The sequence below is a fragment of the Bufo bufo genome, chromosome 11 (genome assembly GCF_905171765.1).
Source record: "Bufo bufo chromosome 11, aBufBuf1.1, whole genome shotgun sequence".
NCBI classification, from domain to species: Eukaryota; Metazoa; Chordata; class Amphibia; order Anura; family Bufonidae; genus Bufo; species Bufo bufo.
In genome coordinates this window covers 23,645,058-23,665,296 of record NC_053399.1, presented here as the reverse complement: position 1 = coordinate 23,665,296, position 20,239 = coordinate 23,645,058, and the positions used below count along the sequence as shown (strand labels likewise).

Here is a 20,239-nt window from a genome sequence, read left to right as displayed (position 1 = left end):
TTGCGGCCCGCACATCACAGACACTATAATAGAAAATGCCTTTTCTGGTCCGCAATTGCGGACAAGAATAGGACATGTTCTATTTTTTTCAGGAACGGAATTGCGGATCCCGAAAAAAACGGATGCGGATCCCGGAAATGCAGATTCGCATCCGTTGCAGCCCCATTGAAAGTGAATGCGGACCCAAATTACGGACGTGTGAATGGACTCTAAAGATTATATTAAACAGTATTCAGGACCATAACCTGACAAACAGAGCAGAGAGGAGGATGAGACGGCTCTTTACCTCAGTGTTCTGAAGTAACTTGTCCTGCTGTGTGATTAGGACAGGTTCTGTGTGCACTAATAGGACGGCGGCCATTTTATTTCTCCTAATGATTGCTCCCCAGAGAAAACGAGCCATTATAACTAATGAAAAGTATTTGGGAATATATTTATAATAAAGTAATGTTTACCTATTTTCGTTTTCTTAATTGCTGGAGAACCCCTTTAAAAAACTTCATTTGGAAATGAAATACATCCACCTGAAAAAAAAAAGCTGTAAAGTCATTTCCACTAGTGGTCTGACTTCCAATATGCAGTCCACTGCCTGTTCTTAGACTAGATTCCATCTCTAGTAACAGGGATGTTCACTAGTAACAGAGATGGTTCACAGGAAACGGGGACGTGTCATAGCTAGCTGAGATTCTGAGCTTGATGAACACACTGCCTCTAAACAGATTTTGAAGAGCAGAGAAGCTCCTGTAAGTTTGATTTCCCACCCAATATAAGCTTTCTGAGCTCCCTAGAAGAAAATAAATATCACTATTTGGTCACTGGAGTACAGTGAAGTAAGGTCACTGGAGTACAGTACTGGCAGATTCCACAGAAGGGAGATACTGGTTACTTGTGAAAGAAATGCATCTAGCTGTGCAGCTGAAACAGGGAATTATATGGCTTAGGAAGACATTAGGGAATCACAAAAAAGGCCTGTTTAGGTTTGTCTAAGCTACAGATATTGATGATCTATTCTTAAGATAGGTCATCAATATCAGATCAGTGGGGGGTCCAACACTCCGCACCCCACAGGCACCTTACCTAGCACCAGTATTGGTTTGGTATGGGAACTGATGGAATCTAAGCTCATGGACATCTGTGGCATCTTTTCATATTTCTGTAGCACATCAAAATGAAGCATTAAAGGGGTTTTCTGGGATTTTCATACTGATGACCTATCCTCTGTATTTGATCGGTGGGGGTCTGACACCTGGGACCCCTGCCGATCAGCTGTTTGAGAATGCTGCGGCGCTCCCGTGAGTGCCATGGCCTTCTCGCAGCTTACCAATCACAGCACCGTGCATTGTATAGCGGCTGTACTTGGTATCGCACACAGCCCTATTAACTGATGACCTGATGATAGGTCATCAGTATCAAAATCCTGGAAAACCCCTTTTAAGCAAATTTTCATTTCAAAGAAGATGCATCTTAAAGATATTTTTATTTGGGGAACAGGAAAAAATGTTTACTGTGCTGTTAGAAGTAAAAAAATACCATTACAAATTATTCAGAAAGATGATTACCGCTTATTTGTCTAGAAGAATAACTATTTGGACGGCGCCTCTGATAATGTCCTCTTTGTGTAGGACACATTTTTTTCCCCCATCCACCTGAAGCACCTTATAAAAGCTTTCATAAAAAGTCACATTACCTCTTGCCTATGCGTTAGCACTGCAGAATACTGCCTAATAGAGTACAATGCTCTCTTTCCGCTGCGGTAGTGATATGAATTGGAAAAGGCAGTCTTGGAAACTAAGTGAGCCTTAAAATAAATGAAATTGCTGCTTCAAAAGTGTATGTGCATTGTTGGTGACAGATTCAAGGCTGAACGTCTATAAAAGCTTCATGAATTTCATCTGGCTCTTCTCTTTCTCTATGCAGACTGTGGTGATTTTTTTTTATAACCTTGAGATATTTCAGAGGTGTACGGTTAAAAGTCATTCAGACTGTGTGTTGAACAAGAATAATTAAAATCCATTTTCACTTGGCTCGGGTTGTCACTGAAGACCACCTGGTGAAAGATACTTGTGTACAAAATTCTGAGACAGTCACCAGATATGAATGAGTTAGCCTACTTTTTGCATGTGACAACTTTGTATAGCTATATCATCACTGAAAGGTAAAGAATTACCCATAGGTTTGGCTTTATGATCCAAGGTTTGGTCCTCGTCATCACCCTGAGCTACAGTAATATTCCCAACTAGCAACTCATTCTACTCCATTCCTTCTATGAAGCTGTCCTGGTTAGACTCACTGAATTGAACTCATGCCCCATGCAACACAACAGCCTTTTTATAACGACTCTCTTAATAACCTACTACCCCCGAAGCTCACACTCATGACTATGCACAAACAGTCAAAGTGTGACTGACATTGGTGACTATTTCGTGACCTTGTGGTATGCAAAGAGGTATCTCTCAGAAAAGGAGAACTATCTTTCTAGTGTTACCTTTTGGAAATGGCTCCCTATGAGTCAACGTCTAACTTTTTACAAGCCAAGCTATTTTCCCTTATGTTCCAATGTTTGTTAAAAAGTCAGACTTTGCTTCACAGAGAGCCGCTTTCAAAAGATGTAAACCTTTCCAAACATCTCAACTGCAAAATGCATGAGTGCCCCATAGAGAACTAGAAATCCTTACTACGGTTCTGAATGTGAGCATTAACAAAAACTATAAAAAAAAACTTCCAAGTCAATAGATGTCTTCCTTAGGACCAGATTATAGGGAGGGCAATACTGGCACTCACTCCGTCTCCAGGGGCCTCCACCAACCTCTCTCCCTGTCAATAACCGTTTTTTCCAAGCTGGTTGTTAAAAATCACATCCGAATCAGGAGAACCAGTGCGCCAACGCGTGCAAGGGAGACATTAAGCACAACACAATGTGATTTCAATTGGTCAGATCTGAGTCCCAAAAGTGAAATGAAATCCCTCACCAAACTTTTTGTCCAGGGGACTCTACCATTCTTATTCCAGTCTTAGGTTTCATCAAGTCTCAGAATCCTAATGGAGGCCCACATCTGTCAAGATTCAGCCCTTTAAATACAATAAAATGGATAAAATGTACATCTTTAAATTATGGTAGCCCCCACAGAAATGTAAAGACCATCTAAGTGTGTGCACTGAGCATCTTTGCTGAGATTACTTGATGGATCTGAAATATTGTAGACAGTCTATTTATTCCATACATTCAGTGTATAATTGCAGCTTTCTAAGCTAAATAATGCTAACCGAATCGAGATAAATGGGACCATCAACTCCCCTTTCATTGCTCTCATGCTTATTATTAGATTACGGCGCCTGAGCAAGGAAGAAGAAAATTCTATATTGATCTCGACCTTTACTCATCATTTCCATCAGACGGCTCCCTCCAGCATCCAGAACGTAGACATTCTGCGTACACATCTGTAATGTCAGCTTTTTAAGTGTTCCTATGGATGTAGTAAATGCTGAGATCCCACCATATAAAGCAACTCAGAAAAAGCAAAGTCAATGCTCCAAGGTCATCAGCATTATTCTATCCAGAGCTTTCAAGGGAGAAGGGGGAAAAAAACTTCTCTGTCACTCGTCCTTAACCGTTTCATAGCCAAGAGGATTGTTAATTCTGTGTCTTCTCAATTACGAGGTGTGAACATGTGTTGCAACGAATCCTGCCCTCCAGTAGGAGCCGATCATGATAGTCTGAATGAATATTTGAATATTTGTCTATGGTTTATGGCTATCCGAAAAAATCACAGTAAAAACAAAGATAAAAACATCCTGCACGGTATGATAAATAAATGTGCGGATGTCCCTGGCCATATTCATAAATATGTGATTTTTTTTATGGCTATCCGCCTTAGACCTCACAGATAAAAATAAAATAAAATAAATTAGGACTAGTAGTAGTCAATTTAGGGCAAAGAACCAAATTCAGAAATTTAAAATAAATAACTACCATAAGGGACCTTCCAAATTGCACACTTTTTAGTCAACCCCAGGGCGAGAGTCAGAGGCGTAACTTGAGCGTCCTGAACCACTTCCACCCAATAGATGAGCAAAGGTTTATGGTATGAAAAATAATTTGCCGGTAGCCCCTCGCTCCGTGTGAACAGGGGATGTGCTGCCAAAAACGGCATGGGATCGAACGATGATATTACTAACCGTTTATTCCCATACCAACGATAATTGCAATGACGAGCGCCGATCATCATTCACAGCATGCTGATCGATGCTCACTACCGGGCAGAATACCTGCCTATGTAAAGTGACTCTAAAGATAGTCAAACAGCCGTTGGTTTAATGCTTGTTGGCCAAATTTGCCATGAGGGAAGAATCGGGAGGCCCCCTTACAGATTAGATGGTTGGCCAGTCTGCGGCATTCATCGAATGTGTTTAGTCAGCTTCTGAAATCTGACGCACTCAGCAGGTAAACTCTCTGCGTCATTCTAATCATAGCGCTAAACGACTACTACAGGATCAGACTCTCTGACTACTACTTCTAGAGTCCAATCCAGTGATTTCACTTTTCTACTTAGAATTCTTCTGCTATGCACTGGTGTCCTCTAAGATTCCCAGCTTTACTTTAAGATGTTGTCTCCGGCTCATACATCCCAATCCCCAATGAGGCTTCTTCATTACTTTGCCGCAGAATCAATCTAATTAGGGATGTCTATGCTCGGTGCCAATATGTTCCATTCCATATAATCCAAACTGACAGATATGCATAACCCTTACAAAATTGGTTTATGGAAGATATTTCATACAAGCTGTTTATTTGCCGGCATGACCGGCAGCTGGCGGTTTTATTCACTAAGCTAAGACATGATCTTATTGTGCGCTCTCGTTATGAAGACCGGGCACCGTCAGGATCAGGGGATGTGTAACTTAATAAGATTTCAATATCTATGGTATAGGCGTCTAGTCAATGCCAGAGCGGCAGCTTTCTGTTTACTCCACTGAATAATAATTGGCCAACGCGATGCAGTTAGCGAACAGAATCTACTCTCCCCAAAGATGACGATGCCAATCTGTTGTCACAATAGAGAAATACATTATACAATGCACGTCCTGCATTCTAACCCAGCTTAATGCACCAGTGATCAGCGGCACACTGTTACAATGCTGATTTCCAGTCTTATATATTTATCCCGTACAAGGCTTATATCGCTGGATTGCTGAAGAGCAAATGACATCCAATTAGTAAAAGACTAATGTAAATTGCTTCGGAACACAAAAAGAAGCTCATCTTCCGGCGGGCGGTAAAATGACACTGATAAGCAGATAATAAATCGCAGCAAGGAGCTTCATTTAAAGAGGATGTCCCATCCGAGTAACCCCCTTTCCTAATGCAGCTTCCCTGCTGATCACTAGGGGGGCCCAACCGCATGATCTCATTGAGTCATGCAATATAGGACTGCACCACGTCTTCCAGAGGCCCTGGAAAAAATACTAAAAGTGCCCCATTGTGTAGTCGGGTCGAAATTCATGGAAGGCAGGGCCAGCAATACCACATTATACCACCCCAGCAAAGCCAAATACCACAGTCCATCACAAAAAACTGCCGCCAGCAGCACAAAATACATCCCCAAAAATGTCCACTGGCCGGCTGAGAGGAGGGCTCAGGTGGACCCCTGGGCATTGGCCCACTAGGAAATTTCCCTGTAAGGTCTATGGCCAATCCGCCCCTGCACTCTTTGCAGTGGCTCCACCAAAAGACCCCATGTTTTCCATATACCCTAATTGGGAATATGGGCGACAACCTCTTTAAAGCAGTGTCCCCCTTTGGACATGTCTGACCGCAGGAAATCCCATTGCTAAAACCCTCAAAGATCAGCTTTAATTAGAGATGAGCGGAGTTATGAAAAATTGGATTTTACAAAGAAATTCATCACGAAACGCATTCCTTTGTATGCAGCAGGTGATTGTGCTGCCCCCCCATCATTGAACCCCTCAGAAGCTGCGTTCATTGCTGAAGGCTTAAGGCTAATCTGGTTATAAAAAAAACATACCTTATCCATTTGATTGCGGAGAGGCCGCCGTGCCCATCTTGTTCGAAGACACCGTGTGAAATCTCACGCGGTTACATGACGTCATCATGCTGGTCGGTTGCCGTGACGATGATGTCACCATGCCCGGCCTGCGTGGTGATGCACACGTCACCCCGCACAGTTTCAGCAATCAGGATGGCCATGGATCATGGATAAGGTAAGTATGATTTTTTAGTTTTTTTACCGCCATTTCAGGAAAAATAGATTGGTAAGGGCTCTTTCACACCTGCGTTCTTGTCTTCCGGCATAGAGTTCCGTCGTCGGGGCTCTATGCCGGAAGAATCCTGATCAGGATTATCCTAATGCATTCTGAATGGAGAGAAATCCGTTCAGGATGCATCAGGATGTCTTCAGTTCCGGAACGGAACGTTTTTTGGCCGGAGAAAATACTGCAGCATGCTGCGCTTTTTGCTCCGGCCAAAAATCCGGAACACTTGCCGCAAGGCCGGATCCGGAATTAATGCCCATTGAAAGGCATTGATCCGGATCCGGCCTTAAGCTAAACGTCGTTTCGGCGCATTGCCGGAGCCGACATTTAGCTTTTTCTGAATGGTTACCATGGCTGCCGGGAAGCTAAAGTCCTGGCAGCCATGGTAAGTGTAGCGGGGAGCGGGGGAGCAGTGTACTTACCGTCCGTGCGGCTCCCCGGGCGCTCCAGAGTGACGTCAGGGCGCCCCAAGCGCATGGATCATGTGATCGCATGGATCACGTCATCCATGCGCATGGGGCGCTCTGACGTCATTCTGGAGCGCCCCGGGAGCCGCACGGACTGTAAGTATACCGCTCCCCCGCTCCCCGCTCCTACTATTGCAGCGTACTCAAGTTGTGCGTAGTAGGTGTTTCTGAGTGTAGTAGTGCAATATACACTAACCTGGTACAGCTGACTCTCTGCAAGGGCAGGTATAGGTAGGAATAGTTCGTGACGCCAGTGCCAAGTAAACGGTGGCACGCCGTTTGCGGATGCAGGAAATAATTTGAGGAAACGCGGTGTTAAACAGAACTTCAACTTTAGTAGGTTGCAGGCAGAGACAATATTGGAAACGCAGTTCCTCAGCATACAGTCGATTTTGCAATTCGGTCGATGCAGGCAATTCAGTACAGCAGGGTAATTACAGAGTGTAAAACACAGGATTCGCAGCACAGGAGCTAGCACTCTAATTCTGTCTGATCCTGGAATATAGCAATTCTTCACCAAGGCCCATTAACCTAATACTGGCTTTATATCCTTGATTATGGCTTTCATAAGTACCTCCTCTGTTTCCTCAATACCTCTGGCTCCTCTGATATTTGCCTCAGTCTCTCCTAGCTTCTGAATGGTTCCTCAGGCCCTTAGGCTAAGATGTTCCTGCTTCTGCATATGGGTATTCAGGAGGGAATCTTCTCCTGAACAGCAGGCTTCAGGCCTGGACTTGTCTCAGACATTGTCTAATCTCCAACTGTAGCTTACTGAAACTAGACTCCGTCTGCTTTGCACTTCCCTGTCTGACCTTATATAAACTAGGGCTCTCTAGCTCCCTCTATGGACTAGAACCTGTAATTACACCCCTAGCAGGCCTGTGCATGCAAGCTTCAGTGACAGGGAAATACACACATTACATTGCATTTTACAAAACTGACATACAACAACTTTCCATAATTAAGAAGGGACAACAGCACACCAAGTGACCTTTGGTAGTAACGGGTATTACAACTCCCGTATACTACATACCCCACTGCTTTAAGCTGAGTACGACCTCGTACTCCATCATGGGTCGCCCAACTGGAATCTCTACCTGAAACAGAAAATAGAGACATGCAGGCATACATACATGTAATTCATCTGCATTTACATTTACATCAGGTCCAATTGGCAAAGGTGAAGGGTAGTGACAAGGGGCGTCGTTCTCTTCTCTCAGGATAGTGAATGGAACGGGGGCGCTGACCTGGCACAGCGTAACATTATAACCAGGATAGTCCATGACAATGAATAAGTCCATGATAAAACAGTAGAAAACGGTATAAAAGTTCTTGGAGGCTCAAATAACAAACATGAGTCCGTACCCAGGTTATTTCCATATTAAATCACAGAGGCTCTCATGCGGTGGAGTCCATCTCTGGGCACAATACTTTAAAAGAGTAAGAATCTCAGAGGCTCAGGTACTTTTGAGTCTGTCTCCGGGCACGGTTCCTTAGTAACAGGTTGCACAATAAAATGGACAGCAAAGACAAGTGCTGTAATACCCCTGATCAACCTGAAAAGGGGGTGAAGGGTAAAAGGTGCAACAAAGGAACAGGCACAACTTGGTGTGGGGTAACAAAAGCAGGCAGGAGGTCCTGGAAACAAACGTGGCCTTGCTGACTTTGTGATTTCAGTGGTCAACACCTACCACTGAGCCGTGGACAAACTGGCAGCTGCAACAAAGGACCAGCAACATAGGACTCCTGTCCTGGAAGGGTTAACATCACCTTCTGAAGAAATAAATCAAGGGCCTAGCAGGCTGATCACAGTGGCATATTGTAGCTACTTGGCTCTGCAGGGAGGTATCTTCTGTAATATTCCTCTACAGGAGGATGGGCCCACATAACAGTATCAGGGGGCAGCTGCAGGGTAAAGGGGCCCCTAATAGGTATTGGCCCCATAGGCCTAGGGGTGAACCCTCTGGTGGGCCGTGCCGGCCCTGGCATAATCACTGCAGGGTGTGACATACTTGGTACCGCCGCAGCAAGCGGTCCGGTGCTCTGGGTGCAGCAATTCACAGCAATCGCGGGTCCGGTCTGGGGCACTGACGGAGCGGTGACAACAGAAGGCGGTCGGCGGGTGGTGACAGGCACCCTTACCTCATCCTTCCTCGGCGGCGTCTGGATCCTGGCGGTGTAGGTCTTACGCAACTCCCGCAACTTCTCCTCCAGCCGGACGATCTGCTCACCAATACTCTCGGTGTCGGAGTCGCTGCTCTCTGCTGGCGCCGCCGGCGCAGGTACAGTCACCGCTGATGCAGACTCGGCCTCTTCAGGTTCTGGACTTGCCTCAGGTCTCCGTCCCATCCGGATGTTCTGGAAGGTAGCACTCAATCCTCTTTGCTGCTCCAGCTCAGATAGTGTCTTCTCCCGACGTGGCAGCTCGGGGGAAGGGTAGGGGCTCACCCATTTCTCCAACACGGTTGGCTGCCAGAAGACGTTCGGCCCAATGAAGGAGCTCCGCTCCTGAAAGGCGTGATGGGCCGGCTCTGGAGAGCGTTCCGGTTCTCGCTCGCAGCCAGAGTGGTCTTCTTCTTCTGCCTCCCAATCCTCAGGTCCTCGCTTCGGACGGGTCACAGCAGTCGCATAGGGGCCTCGCAGGCTCTCGGCAGGGGTGTACTCCACTTCCTCTCCCTCGCGGAGGCTGTGCTGGTACGAAGGGAGGTAGTCTCTCTTGACAGACCTGCGATTGACATAGAGGTCTCTGCCAGTAAGATAGTCCTGAATAAACCCGTAGCCACGGGATTTGTCAAACGACAGCACCACTCCCTTTCTCCTCTCCAGGCGGGGTTGGGTGTGCGTATGTCTTTCATGTATGGTCTTAGTTAGCTCCTCATACACGATCTTAGTCTTGGTATTTCGCTTGATAGCGGCCTCTCGAATCTCCGCCATCAGGGACGACCATTTAAACGATGGCTGAAAAAAGTCCCTCCATGAGCCATAGTAGGGCTCGGGTTCTTTTTCCCTGGTGCGGCAGGCGGGTTGCTCCGGTCCCGGAGCGTAGGCCGGTGGAGCCTCCTCTGGCTCTACACCGGTGTCGGTCATTTTTCCAATCATAGGTGCGGACGCTGCAGCAACACTCTGCTCACAATCCAACATGCTCGATCCTACTGAGGAGAGCGATAGGGACGCGTCAATTAAAGTAGTCAGCTCCTCCCATTGCACTGGGAGGCCGCCCCCCAGGTATCTCAACATAGGGAAGGCGGTGTCCATGCTGGCAGACATGCAAATGTCCAGATAAGCCGTGGCGCCTGCCCTTGACCTTCTTCCCGCCTTTTCCTCAGAAAGGCGCCAATTTTTCCCGCCTTTTCGGGATGAAGGTGACGCAGCAGTAAATTCAGCAAGCTCAGCGGCCATCTTTAGGTACAAACGCTGTCTATTCACTGACAGCAAGCAGGAATGTTTAAAGTCCACAAAACCACACTCCAATGCGGCGATTTTCTTCCTCTGTGCAGCGCAATACTGTACAGCGCTTTTTAGAAGTTTTTGACACACTTTGGGTATGATTTTTAATCCACAAAGTCCACTTGAATAAAACAGGAAAATGTCACTTTGGTCACAGGGCAACGGTATAAGGCACAAAGTTCACGCTTCTTGCACTAGAAAGCGTGCGTATCCTGTTCGTGACGCCAAAAGAGAGGTGCAGCGTACTCAAGTTGTGCGTAGTAGGTGTTTCTGAGTGTAGTAGTGCAATATACACTAACCTGGTACAGCTGACTCTCTGCAAGGGCAGGTATAGGTAGGAATAGTTCGTGACGCCAGTGCCAAGTAAACGGTGGCACGCCGTTTGCGGATGCAGGAAATAATTTGAGGAAACGCGGTGTTAAACAGAACTTCAACTTTAGTAGGTTGCAGGCAGAGACAATATTGGAAACGCAGTTCCTCAGCATACAGTCGATTTTGCAATTCGGTCGATGCAGGCAATTCAGTACAGCAGGGTAATTACAGAGTGTAAAACACAGGATTCGCAGCACAGGAGCTAGCACTCTAATTCTGTCTGATCCTGGAATATAGCAATTCTTCACCAAGGCCCATTAACCTAATACTGGCTTTATATCCTTGATTATGGCTTTCATAAGTACCTCCTCTGTTTCCTCAATACCTCTGGCTCCTCTGATATTTGCCTCAGTCTCTCCTAGCTTCTGAATGGTTCCTCAGGCCCTTAGGCTAAGATGTTCCTGCTTCTGCATATGGGTATTCAGGAGGGAATCTTCTCCTGAACAGCAGGCTTCAGGCCTGGACTTGTCTCAGACATTGTCTAATCTCCAACTGTAGCTTACTGAAACTAGACTCCGTCTGCTTTGCACTTCCCTGTCTGACCTTATATAAACTAGGGCTCTCTAGCTCCCTCTATGGACTAGAACCTGTAATTACACCCCTAGCAGGCCTGTGCATGCAAGCTTCAGTGACAGGGAAATACACACATTACATTGCATTTTACAAAACTGACATACAACAACTTTCCATAATTAAGAAGGGACAACAGCACACCAAGTGACCTTTGGTAGTAACGGGTATTACAACTCCCGTATACTACACTATGGCAACCAGGACTTTAATAGCGTCCTCGGTGCCATAGTAACACTGAAAGCATTTGGAAGACGTTCCGTCTTCAAATGCTTTCAGTACACTTGCGTTTTTCCGGATCCGGCGGGCACCTCCGGCAACGGAAGTGCATGCCGGATCCCAACAACGCAAGTGTGAAAGAGGCCTTACCAACAAAGGGCAAGGAAATTCAGCTTCGCAGTGAATCAAGTTTTTCCTGAAATTCGGATCAAAGTCCACTTTGGATACTTCGAATTACTCAACACTAGCTGTAATTGTTGGAGAAATTATTTAGTAAGAGTTTCATTTCTCGCAGTGCCACCACCGGGAAAATTAAGTATTACATGGTGCCGATGGTGCTCAGTGGTGCTAACGCATGGACAAGTGGGCTCCTCCAAAGATAAACTTTGTAGCCACGCTTTACCCTTGTTTATTGCTTAAAGGGGTTGTCCAAAACTTTTCAAGTGATGGCCTATACTGGGGATAGGTCATCACTATCTGATTGGCAACTGGTAGTCTGAGTCTAACACCCTGCACCCCAGCCAATAAGTTGTTCAGCCCAACAGCTCCTGCGCAGTACCTCAGTGTCTGAACTGCACAGCTCTGTCCGTTGTGCAGTTGGCGGAGCTGATTATTGCAGCGCTGCTGTCCTTCACTTCAATGGCAGCCATGCCAGACAGAGCTGTGTAGTTTCACCGCAGAACAACTGATCGGTGGGGATGCGGGATGTCAGGCTCCCGCCGATCCAATAGTGATGGCCTATCCTAAGTCGTCATTTGTAAATGGTTGGACAACCCCTTTAATGGACTCCCTTCTGGTAACTCGGAAAGGCCCTAAAGCTGTGTTCACATCTGCATTTGAATCTCTGCCAAGGAAGATTCCATAAAAACTGCTGGAAAAAGTAGCATTTGTCCGGTGAAATGATGGACCCCATTATAGTCACTGAAGTTCATTGGGGGCTGTTTGTGCCCATCATGGGAACAGAATAACAGAAATGGACGATACACATGTGAACAGAGTTGAATATAATATTTGAAATGGGTTTTCTAATCCCATTAGGCATCATTCAGCAATAGCTATACCCGAGCCCATCAGACTTTGTTCCTACTCTATAGAATTCATCTACACATTTCACTGGATTATGTAATAAGTCAGACGTTTTGAATTGAGACAATATTGTCTCAAAAGTAGACAAAACCACAAGAACAATTTCTGCAAGCCATAAGAAGACCTACAGGCTTCAATTTCAGAATTATGTCAGCCTGGTGAAAGGGGTATAAAGGGTTATTTTAAAAAATTAAGCCATAAAAATATTACTTTTTTTTTTTTAAATGACCCTCAACAAACACTTTTTTTTAGATGTTTCTTCTTCTAAGCAAAAAAAATAAAATCTAGAAAATGGCGCAAAATGGCGCATAGAGCTTACTGCGTAAAGTGCTGCACAGATAAAACTGAATAGAGCTCGTCTTAGGTGAAAAAAACATCCAGGTATAAATGTGACATACAAATACCTCCGCCGCTCGGGAAGTAGTCAGGAAATGGCAAATTAAGATGCTCGGCAGCATTTTCAGTGAAAAGATGTCTTTTTAATGCCATTGGATGATAAATTACCTTAAGTAGCACATTAATGTCAGAGATTGAATATAATCCAGCTTCTTCTCGGTGTCATCATAAAATGGCTTTCAGACATCATTTGTACTATTCCAACATTAAATTTAATAACTTCCACAGAGACGGCGGGAAAAAAAATTTGGTTAAAAGAGACTCGCAGCATTGGCTCATTGCTTTTAAAGGGTGAGTTTATCTAAGTGGATGGTACTGTTTGATGTTTCAAAGACATTAATACTCAGAGCGGTTACATTCCCTCCATTAGGTTTACCAATGCCAGTAGGATGCCGCAAAGATCGTGAAGATTGGTGTAAGCTGAGGAGCATGTGCTGTAGCGGCACTGGGAGGCAATGGATCTGACTGACAGGACATAATTAGAGGGTGCTATCACTTACATAGGCCTCATGCACACGGCCGTTGTTTTGGTCCGATTCCTAGCCGCAGTTTTTCGCGGCTTTGATGCAGACCCATTCACTTCAGTGGGGCCGCAAAAGATGCGGACAGCACTCCGTGTGCTGTCCGCATCCGTTGCTCCGTTCCGTGGTCCACAAAAAATATATACCCCGTCCTATTCTTGTCCTTTTAGCGGACAAGAATAGGCAGTTATATCAATGGCGGACCGCAAAACACACAACGGTCGTGTGCATGAGGCCATATATAGATATACATCAGCAGACAGCCAGGTGGAATATTAGGCAAGGATGCATACACTTAAACCCCCAATTTACACCCAACCCCAGGAACGTCCGACAGCGCCCCCACTTTTAGGACAAATTTAAATGAGCTATTTTTTTTATCTGGTTTGCTGAATTGTCCTGTCAAAATCACAACTGGTTGGCAAGTAGGAGGTTGCACCAGATGCATTTCATGCTCCCAGTATACAAGGCCCGTAGGGTGAACTGACCATTGGGACATAAGTGTTAAGTGTTTTGGGACCCATCAACAGCCCAGTAGTTAGTTAGGGCATTAGGAAGTGACTAATGCTTCATGAATGCAATTTGTTAACCCAACCAATGTCAACCATTGCTCTAGTGATTGGCAAGGTGCTCATGATAGATTTTCAGACTATAATGAAAGCGTGCATTGAGTGGTAGAAAGCAATGGTCCAGATAAAAAGAAAGAAGAGGAATTGGTAGTGCATAAAAAAAAAAGCCAAAGCTGTCTCGGCAATCAGAAGATTAATGGGGAAATGTAGTATTACATGGTGGCCATTCAAAGGATGGTTCTAGTCTGGCAGAATGGAAGTCACTTGAACAGAGCAGCTCTTCATTCTGGCTGCAAGGGGGATCGCCGTCTATAATGTCCTAAAAGGGAATATAAGCAGGGCTTGTCTTCACAAGACAACCCCTTTAACAGGGCCTGGCTTCTGAAACAGCAATGTGCTGTTATTGTTGGCAATCCATGTACCATGTGGACAGACATCATCAGGGGCTTAGTGACTATACACACTATGGGATAAAAGGGGTCAGCCATGGCCACCCATATGTCCTATTAGGCCCTTTAATCATCTCCAGAAATGCAATCATGACCATATAAGAGACTGTTTAGAAAAAGACGTGTTCATTTTCTTACCTTTCCCATGCCTGGATTGTCCTTGATCTTGGACACGGCTCTCATTAAACATGGAGGAGCTGGAGGAGGACATAATTGGAGAATGCCACTGAAGTTGGTTGAGTACGTGGAATACTCCCGGGAGTGAGGAAGAGGCGGGTGATACTTCTTGCGCTTTGAAGACAGGTTAAGCTTCTGAGCCGCTCTAAAAACAAAGTAAGAGGGAAAATAAAGTCTTATTACTGCGAACACCCAGCGCCATTCAGGCCATCAAAACAGATGTTCATTGTCACTTCTGCCTGTTTAACAAATCAAGTCATTTCATCCTAATCACATTTCATAAGAACATATCACCAGGAGACTCATAGACAAAACTGTGCGCTGAGAAAGAAGCGGCAAGTTACTGATTTAATCTGTCCCCCAACAGAATTTCAATTATTGCATAACTTTTTATCCAACAGCTTGACAGCTGAGTCCTGGACTTTGGAAATCTCATTGACATCATAAAAAATGCTTGAATGGTCCCCAAGCCGCACTTTGGACCAGATGGGCTTCCTACAGCCAGCAGTTAAGAAGATATTGCAAGCTACTGTAATATCTTATCAATATGATGAAACTTCATTCTCATACATATTACGGGAACTCCAGTGCAGATGAAAATTCTTAACCAGGTAGATTTTTCATTTTCTTAAAGCGATTTGTGTCAAGCTTACAGATCACTACCGTACCAGCGAGCTAATGCGTTCATAGCTACAAGCCTACAAAAAAATGGGAAAATCTTCTTAGGATACTTCCTATACATTATTTTAGGGAATAACGCGCACTTCCCCACCATCACTCTGTTCCCGCTACATGCTGGACTATAGGAAGGGCAAAAAGGGAAATTGCCCAATGGGCCACAAATACGTAAGACCTCCATCAACTAGTTCATTTCAAGCCTTCCCACACTCCTAGCAGCAAAAAATGGAGGTATGAACATAAATTTTTATATAAATGCATTTTATTATTATTATTATGTGGTAGAATTGAGTATTACACAGCTTTTGAGGGTTCATCTTCCATCTATACAGAAGTTACTAAGCTAAGTGCGCCAGAGTTTAATTTTAACTTGCTCTAAATAAACTGGCATACATATTTTTCACCATACATATATTATGTGTGTAGTTTCACAGCTTGCTAGAAATGGATGTGGCTTAGTAAAAAAAAGTGTGTGGTTTAATAGGAAAGGGGAGTGACTGCACTATGTGGCAAAATTTCAACAAAAATTTGGCCACAAAATTTGGCCACGAAATACACCAACCAACATGGGTGTAAAGTTGCACAAAAGTGTCCAAAGATGCACCAAATTTATCAAACATCAGCCACTGTGATAAATCTGGCATATCCTTAGACTGTCTCTAGTCTAACGGCCCCTTTATACAGGCTGATGATGGGGCAATTATCGGGAAATCCTCATTTCTGAGCGGCAGATTATGCTATGTGAACAGCAGTCTGCTGCCCAGAAACAATTATTCTCTAAGGGGATGAGCGACCACAACAGCAATCACTCCTCCTCATACAGAGAAGTTGATTGCTGCATGTAAAAGCAGCTCTGACCTCCTCTGAAAAAAGTAAGCAATAATCAGGAATGAACACTTTGTTCCCAATAATTACCTACTGAGCTGACCCATATGAAGGGGTCTTAAAGGGTATATCAGTATTAATAATTCAGACTGAGCAATTGGGCTTGTTGTATTTTTCTTTAAGACGTTTGGCTAGTCATCCAACTGACTTTCTTAACTAGAATGGCTTGTGCAAGAAATCTCCGGCAATAAATACTGGTGACCAGTCATGGAGGTAAGATGTTGATTGCATTTGCATGTCCGAAGCTATTAGGTGTTATTAAACTGCCCCAGGAGATGTGTTCTAACTCCAGTAAGCGCAGAAGCCTCTTCAAACACCTGATTGGAGGGGGTGACGGGATTTGGACCCCCACTGATTAGATAATAATGACCTGTCCTGAGGATAGGTTATCAGTATTAAACACCCGGTCAACTCCTTTAAGTTTACGCGGTCTAAATAACTGACAGGATTAGCAAATCTGCCCCCAATATGTGCAATAAGAAATAGACCCTAGTGGTAAGTGATTTATTTCAAAATTGGCTCCAAATGGGGTTGTCTTCTGCTCCACCTTTGGGACCCATTATGGTCCCAGAGCCTGTATCCATTGTAACGATCCTCTAGATCAGGGAAGCTCAACCTGCGGCTCTCCAGCTGTTTAAAAACTACAACTCCCACAATGCCCTTCTGTAGGATGATAGCTGTAGGCTGTCAGGGAATGCTGGGAGTTGTAGTTTTACAACAGCTGGAGGGCCGCAGGTTGAGCATCCCTGCACTAGATCTTTGTTAGTTATGTGTGGGACCCCTATATCTTTTTTCCATCAACCTTTCTTCCTCCACCAACCTTTCTTTGACCCAACAAGTTCAGCTATACCTACATAGAACTTGCCCAAGGGAGCAGCACTTTCAACTGGATGCTGGAATTATTAGGAACCCCTTTGGCATTTTCAGTAATACAAGTAGATAACTTGAGATTTACTTTTTACAAACCTAAGCTCAACAAATCAATTCTCCCAACGCATGTAATATTTACTAAACTAACAAATCGGTCAAACCTGGTGGACTGCTTTGCTCGAAAATCTATTGACCCTATATAAATATCTAAATTACTCAAGACTTGACCAATGTATTTTTCCAAATATGATTATCTGGAATCTGGAAAACTGTCAACAGCGAAACACTGTATTATTGATGGACTGAATTGCGCTGCTAAATATTTCATATTTAATGATCCAATTAGCAGTTTCTCACAACATTGTTAGCTAATCATTGACGAGTTGTCTAGCGTAAGTCATATAATACATACTTCTATGTTTAGGCCAAGATTCTGTGCAAACATTCAGCAGGAATCAATTACTGCGGCTTCTACCTTATTTTTGTACACCATATGAGCAGTTTTCCTTTCTATGCTCTTAGAAGCACGTCGGAGACCAGAAGACACACTTCTTCAATATACAATCAGTAAAATGCAGCAGAGAAGCTGATGAGATAATTATATCTCCAAAAGATTCAGCCTGGAAAATCCCCAGTGGAAAGAGGGGAAAGAGATAGACACAGCAATTCAATACTTCGAATGTTCCAGTAGACAAATTTTGCCATTAATGGGAATATTACATTGGCCAATATGTGGAGGTTTTATTTGTATACGTATATAAGAAATAAGACGGGCAGGAAGGATGTTAGCACTTGCTTTTTGGCTCATCTGCTCTCAACGAAACATGAAATTAGAGAAGATATTAAGCAAATATCAAGCGTTTCCTTAAGTGTTACTGTGGATCATAAGAAGCTACATTAAACTGACATTATATAGGGCTATGAGCATCCTGGGGGTGAGTGAAAATATCAAAAATCAATCCCAGCAAACATTTTTTATGCTTAAACGAGAAAGAATTTGTAAGCAAATTAGGGGAGAAGATTATATTTTTGAAGAGTTGGTAACAGAGGCATTGAGATTAAAAGAGCCATTTGTCACGGTGGACAGGATACAAGATACACAGAATATCACCATACAAGTGTCTAGGCAAGAAGCTGGGGATAAAGGTCACCTCCTGACAAATCCCTACCAGCTCTCCCTACACTTCTATGCCCACGTTCAGACCCTGAAGGTGGGAATAAACGTGTCCCCGTGCCTGGGCTGAATATTCCCTGAAATCCCTAAGATGGTGAAAGGGGGAAAGAGGCAGCCTGCTCCCTCAGGACCTGGAGGGGGCAGGCGTCTCTCAAACAGCCTATACAGACAACCACAGGAACAGCAAATACTTCCTTCCTCTGAGCCAGACAGAAGCTATAACCCGCACAGGACACTGGAAGTGGGCGTAATTTAAACTCAACCAACGACCCCGCCCAGTGCACCTGAAGGGAGGCGGATACAGCTCAACTCAAAACAAAAACAAAAGGTTACACACCTGCTGCTAAACTGGCAGACCTCCGCACATAACCTGAGGAGGGCATGACACCATTATGAGGGGCAAACTTGGCCCGACTTGCACAGAAAAAAGTCATGTTATGTATTGGAGATAGATTCTCAGCAGTCATCTCATTATAACCACGAGCAGGAATACAATGAAAAATGACACAAACATAGGAGACTGTCTAGTGCCATGGCTCTCACACAATAAAGTGACCAAAGGTCCAGAATAAGGCAGCCCAATTCAGAGCTTTGTGGTGAATCACACTGGGCCTCTATCATCTATTTCATATAAAAAGATAGATAGATAGATAGATAGATAGATAGATAGATAGATAGATAGAGGATCCACTATTCAAAATAGGTGATTGTGATCTGCACCCCTTCCCTGCACAATGACCTATGCACAGGTTACAGAGCATGCACAAAATACTCACCCATAGAAGTCAATCTACAGGCTGCTATGGTCTGACTCCATGTGCCTGTTTAAACCATATCTCTGAATGCTGCTAACAGTAGCTCAGTAAAGATGGCTGCCCCCATAGTCATGTGCAATAAATTAAGACAAATCTACTATTAAAGCAAAAAGAAATTGTATTAGTTTAATACATTCCCTCGTCTACCAGCAGTTACACCCAAGCAAAATGTAGATCACATACACCCATGGAATGACAAGTTCAGTTTAGCAGAATTGTGTTGGATTCTAAAGATGCAGCCATAATGGAGAACCTAATATACGTCCATGTTGTGGCCATCTAAAATAGGCCTTTGTCCCTTATCTCTAACCTTCAGGATAAGGATCATTCATATTATTGTTGAGAAATGTTATGAAATATTTTAAATCCAAACAAAATTCTTGAGGTGTAAGACAATGTTATTATGCGAGACATTGCCTCGAAACTTGGGGTGCTGAAGACCCAGCCAAAAAGAGAAAGTAACCTAATCCAAACATTGTGGTTTTTAGCCTGATTTTTTTTAATTTTATTTTAGGGTTTATCTTCTTTATTTCAAGGATTTGTCCCTTCTCTTCTAGCATAGAAAAGAATATTGTATGTGGCACTTAAGAAGGGATTATGAGAACGAATTTCCTGCTTCTCCAAATGATCTTCTGCCTGGACGGAGAAGGAGATAATTCCGGTGCTCTCCTCTTCCATATTAGATCAGTCTTTGTTGTGCTTCCTTTGTTGGTATTCAACAGACAGATTAACTTTAATCCAGTCTAATTTGCAGTCCTCTGAACCACAAATGCCCAAACACAGTCCCCTCTGTGATCCCTTTGTCCTCCTCCCTTCCTAAATATGGTCTCCAAAATAGGGCTCACTGCTGTGAAGACAATTGCGAATTGTCCAGTTTGTTGAACCAAAGACACGAAGCAAAGGATGATGAAGTTTTCAGCCACGTCCAGGCACGCTGTGAAGGATGATGATGTCTACGGCCACGTCCAGCACTTCTGTCTTGTATTGTTCCTAAAGTCAACTGATAATTAGCCGTATGACAACCAGTTGTCTCACGACTAATCTCTTTCATAACACAAGGCTTCTGGGCAGAGCTCCAAGGAAATCCAAATTCATTTGGACATTTAGACCAGATGCCATTGAGACTCTTTTTGCTGGCACTTTTTTTTAACCTTGATGTATCAGTAGGATTTAAAGGGATCATCTGAAATTAGTAAACGAGTACTGCTTTTTGTCCTGAAACAGCGCCACTCTTGTCCATGAGCTGTGTGGATTTGCCAGTAAAACAGTCATAA

The 20,239-nt window shown here is 44.0% G+C and overlaps 1 protein-coding gene across 1 annotated transcript in view; it reads right to left on the bottom strand.

The window, feature by feature from the left end:
* KIF26A (kinesin family member 26A) overlaps positions 1-20,239 on the bottom strand; it is a 133,214-nt gene that overhangs the window by 23,275 nt on the left and 89,700 nt on the right. Inside the window, exon 5 of the mRNA XM_040412177.1 lies at positions 14,505-14,688. Coding sequence (XP_040268111.1) covers positions 14,505-14,688 — 184 coding nt within the window. The remainder of the gene's footprint in view (positions 1-14,504; positions 14,689-20,239) is intronic.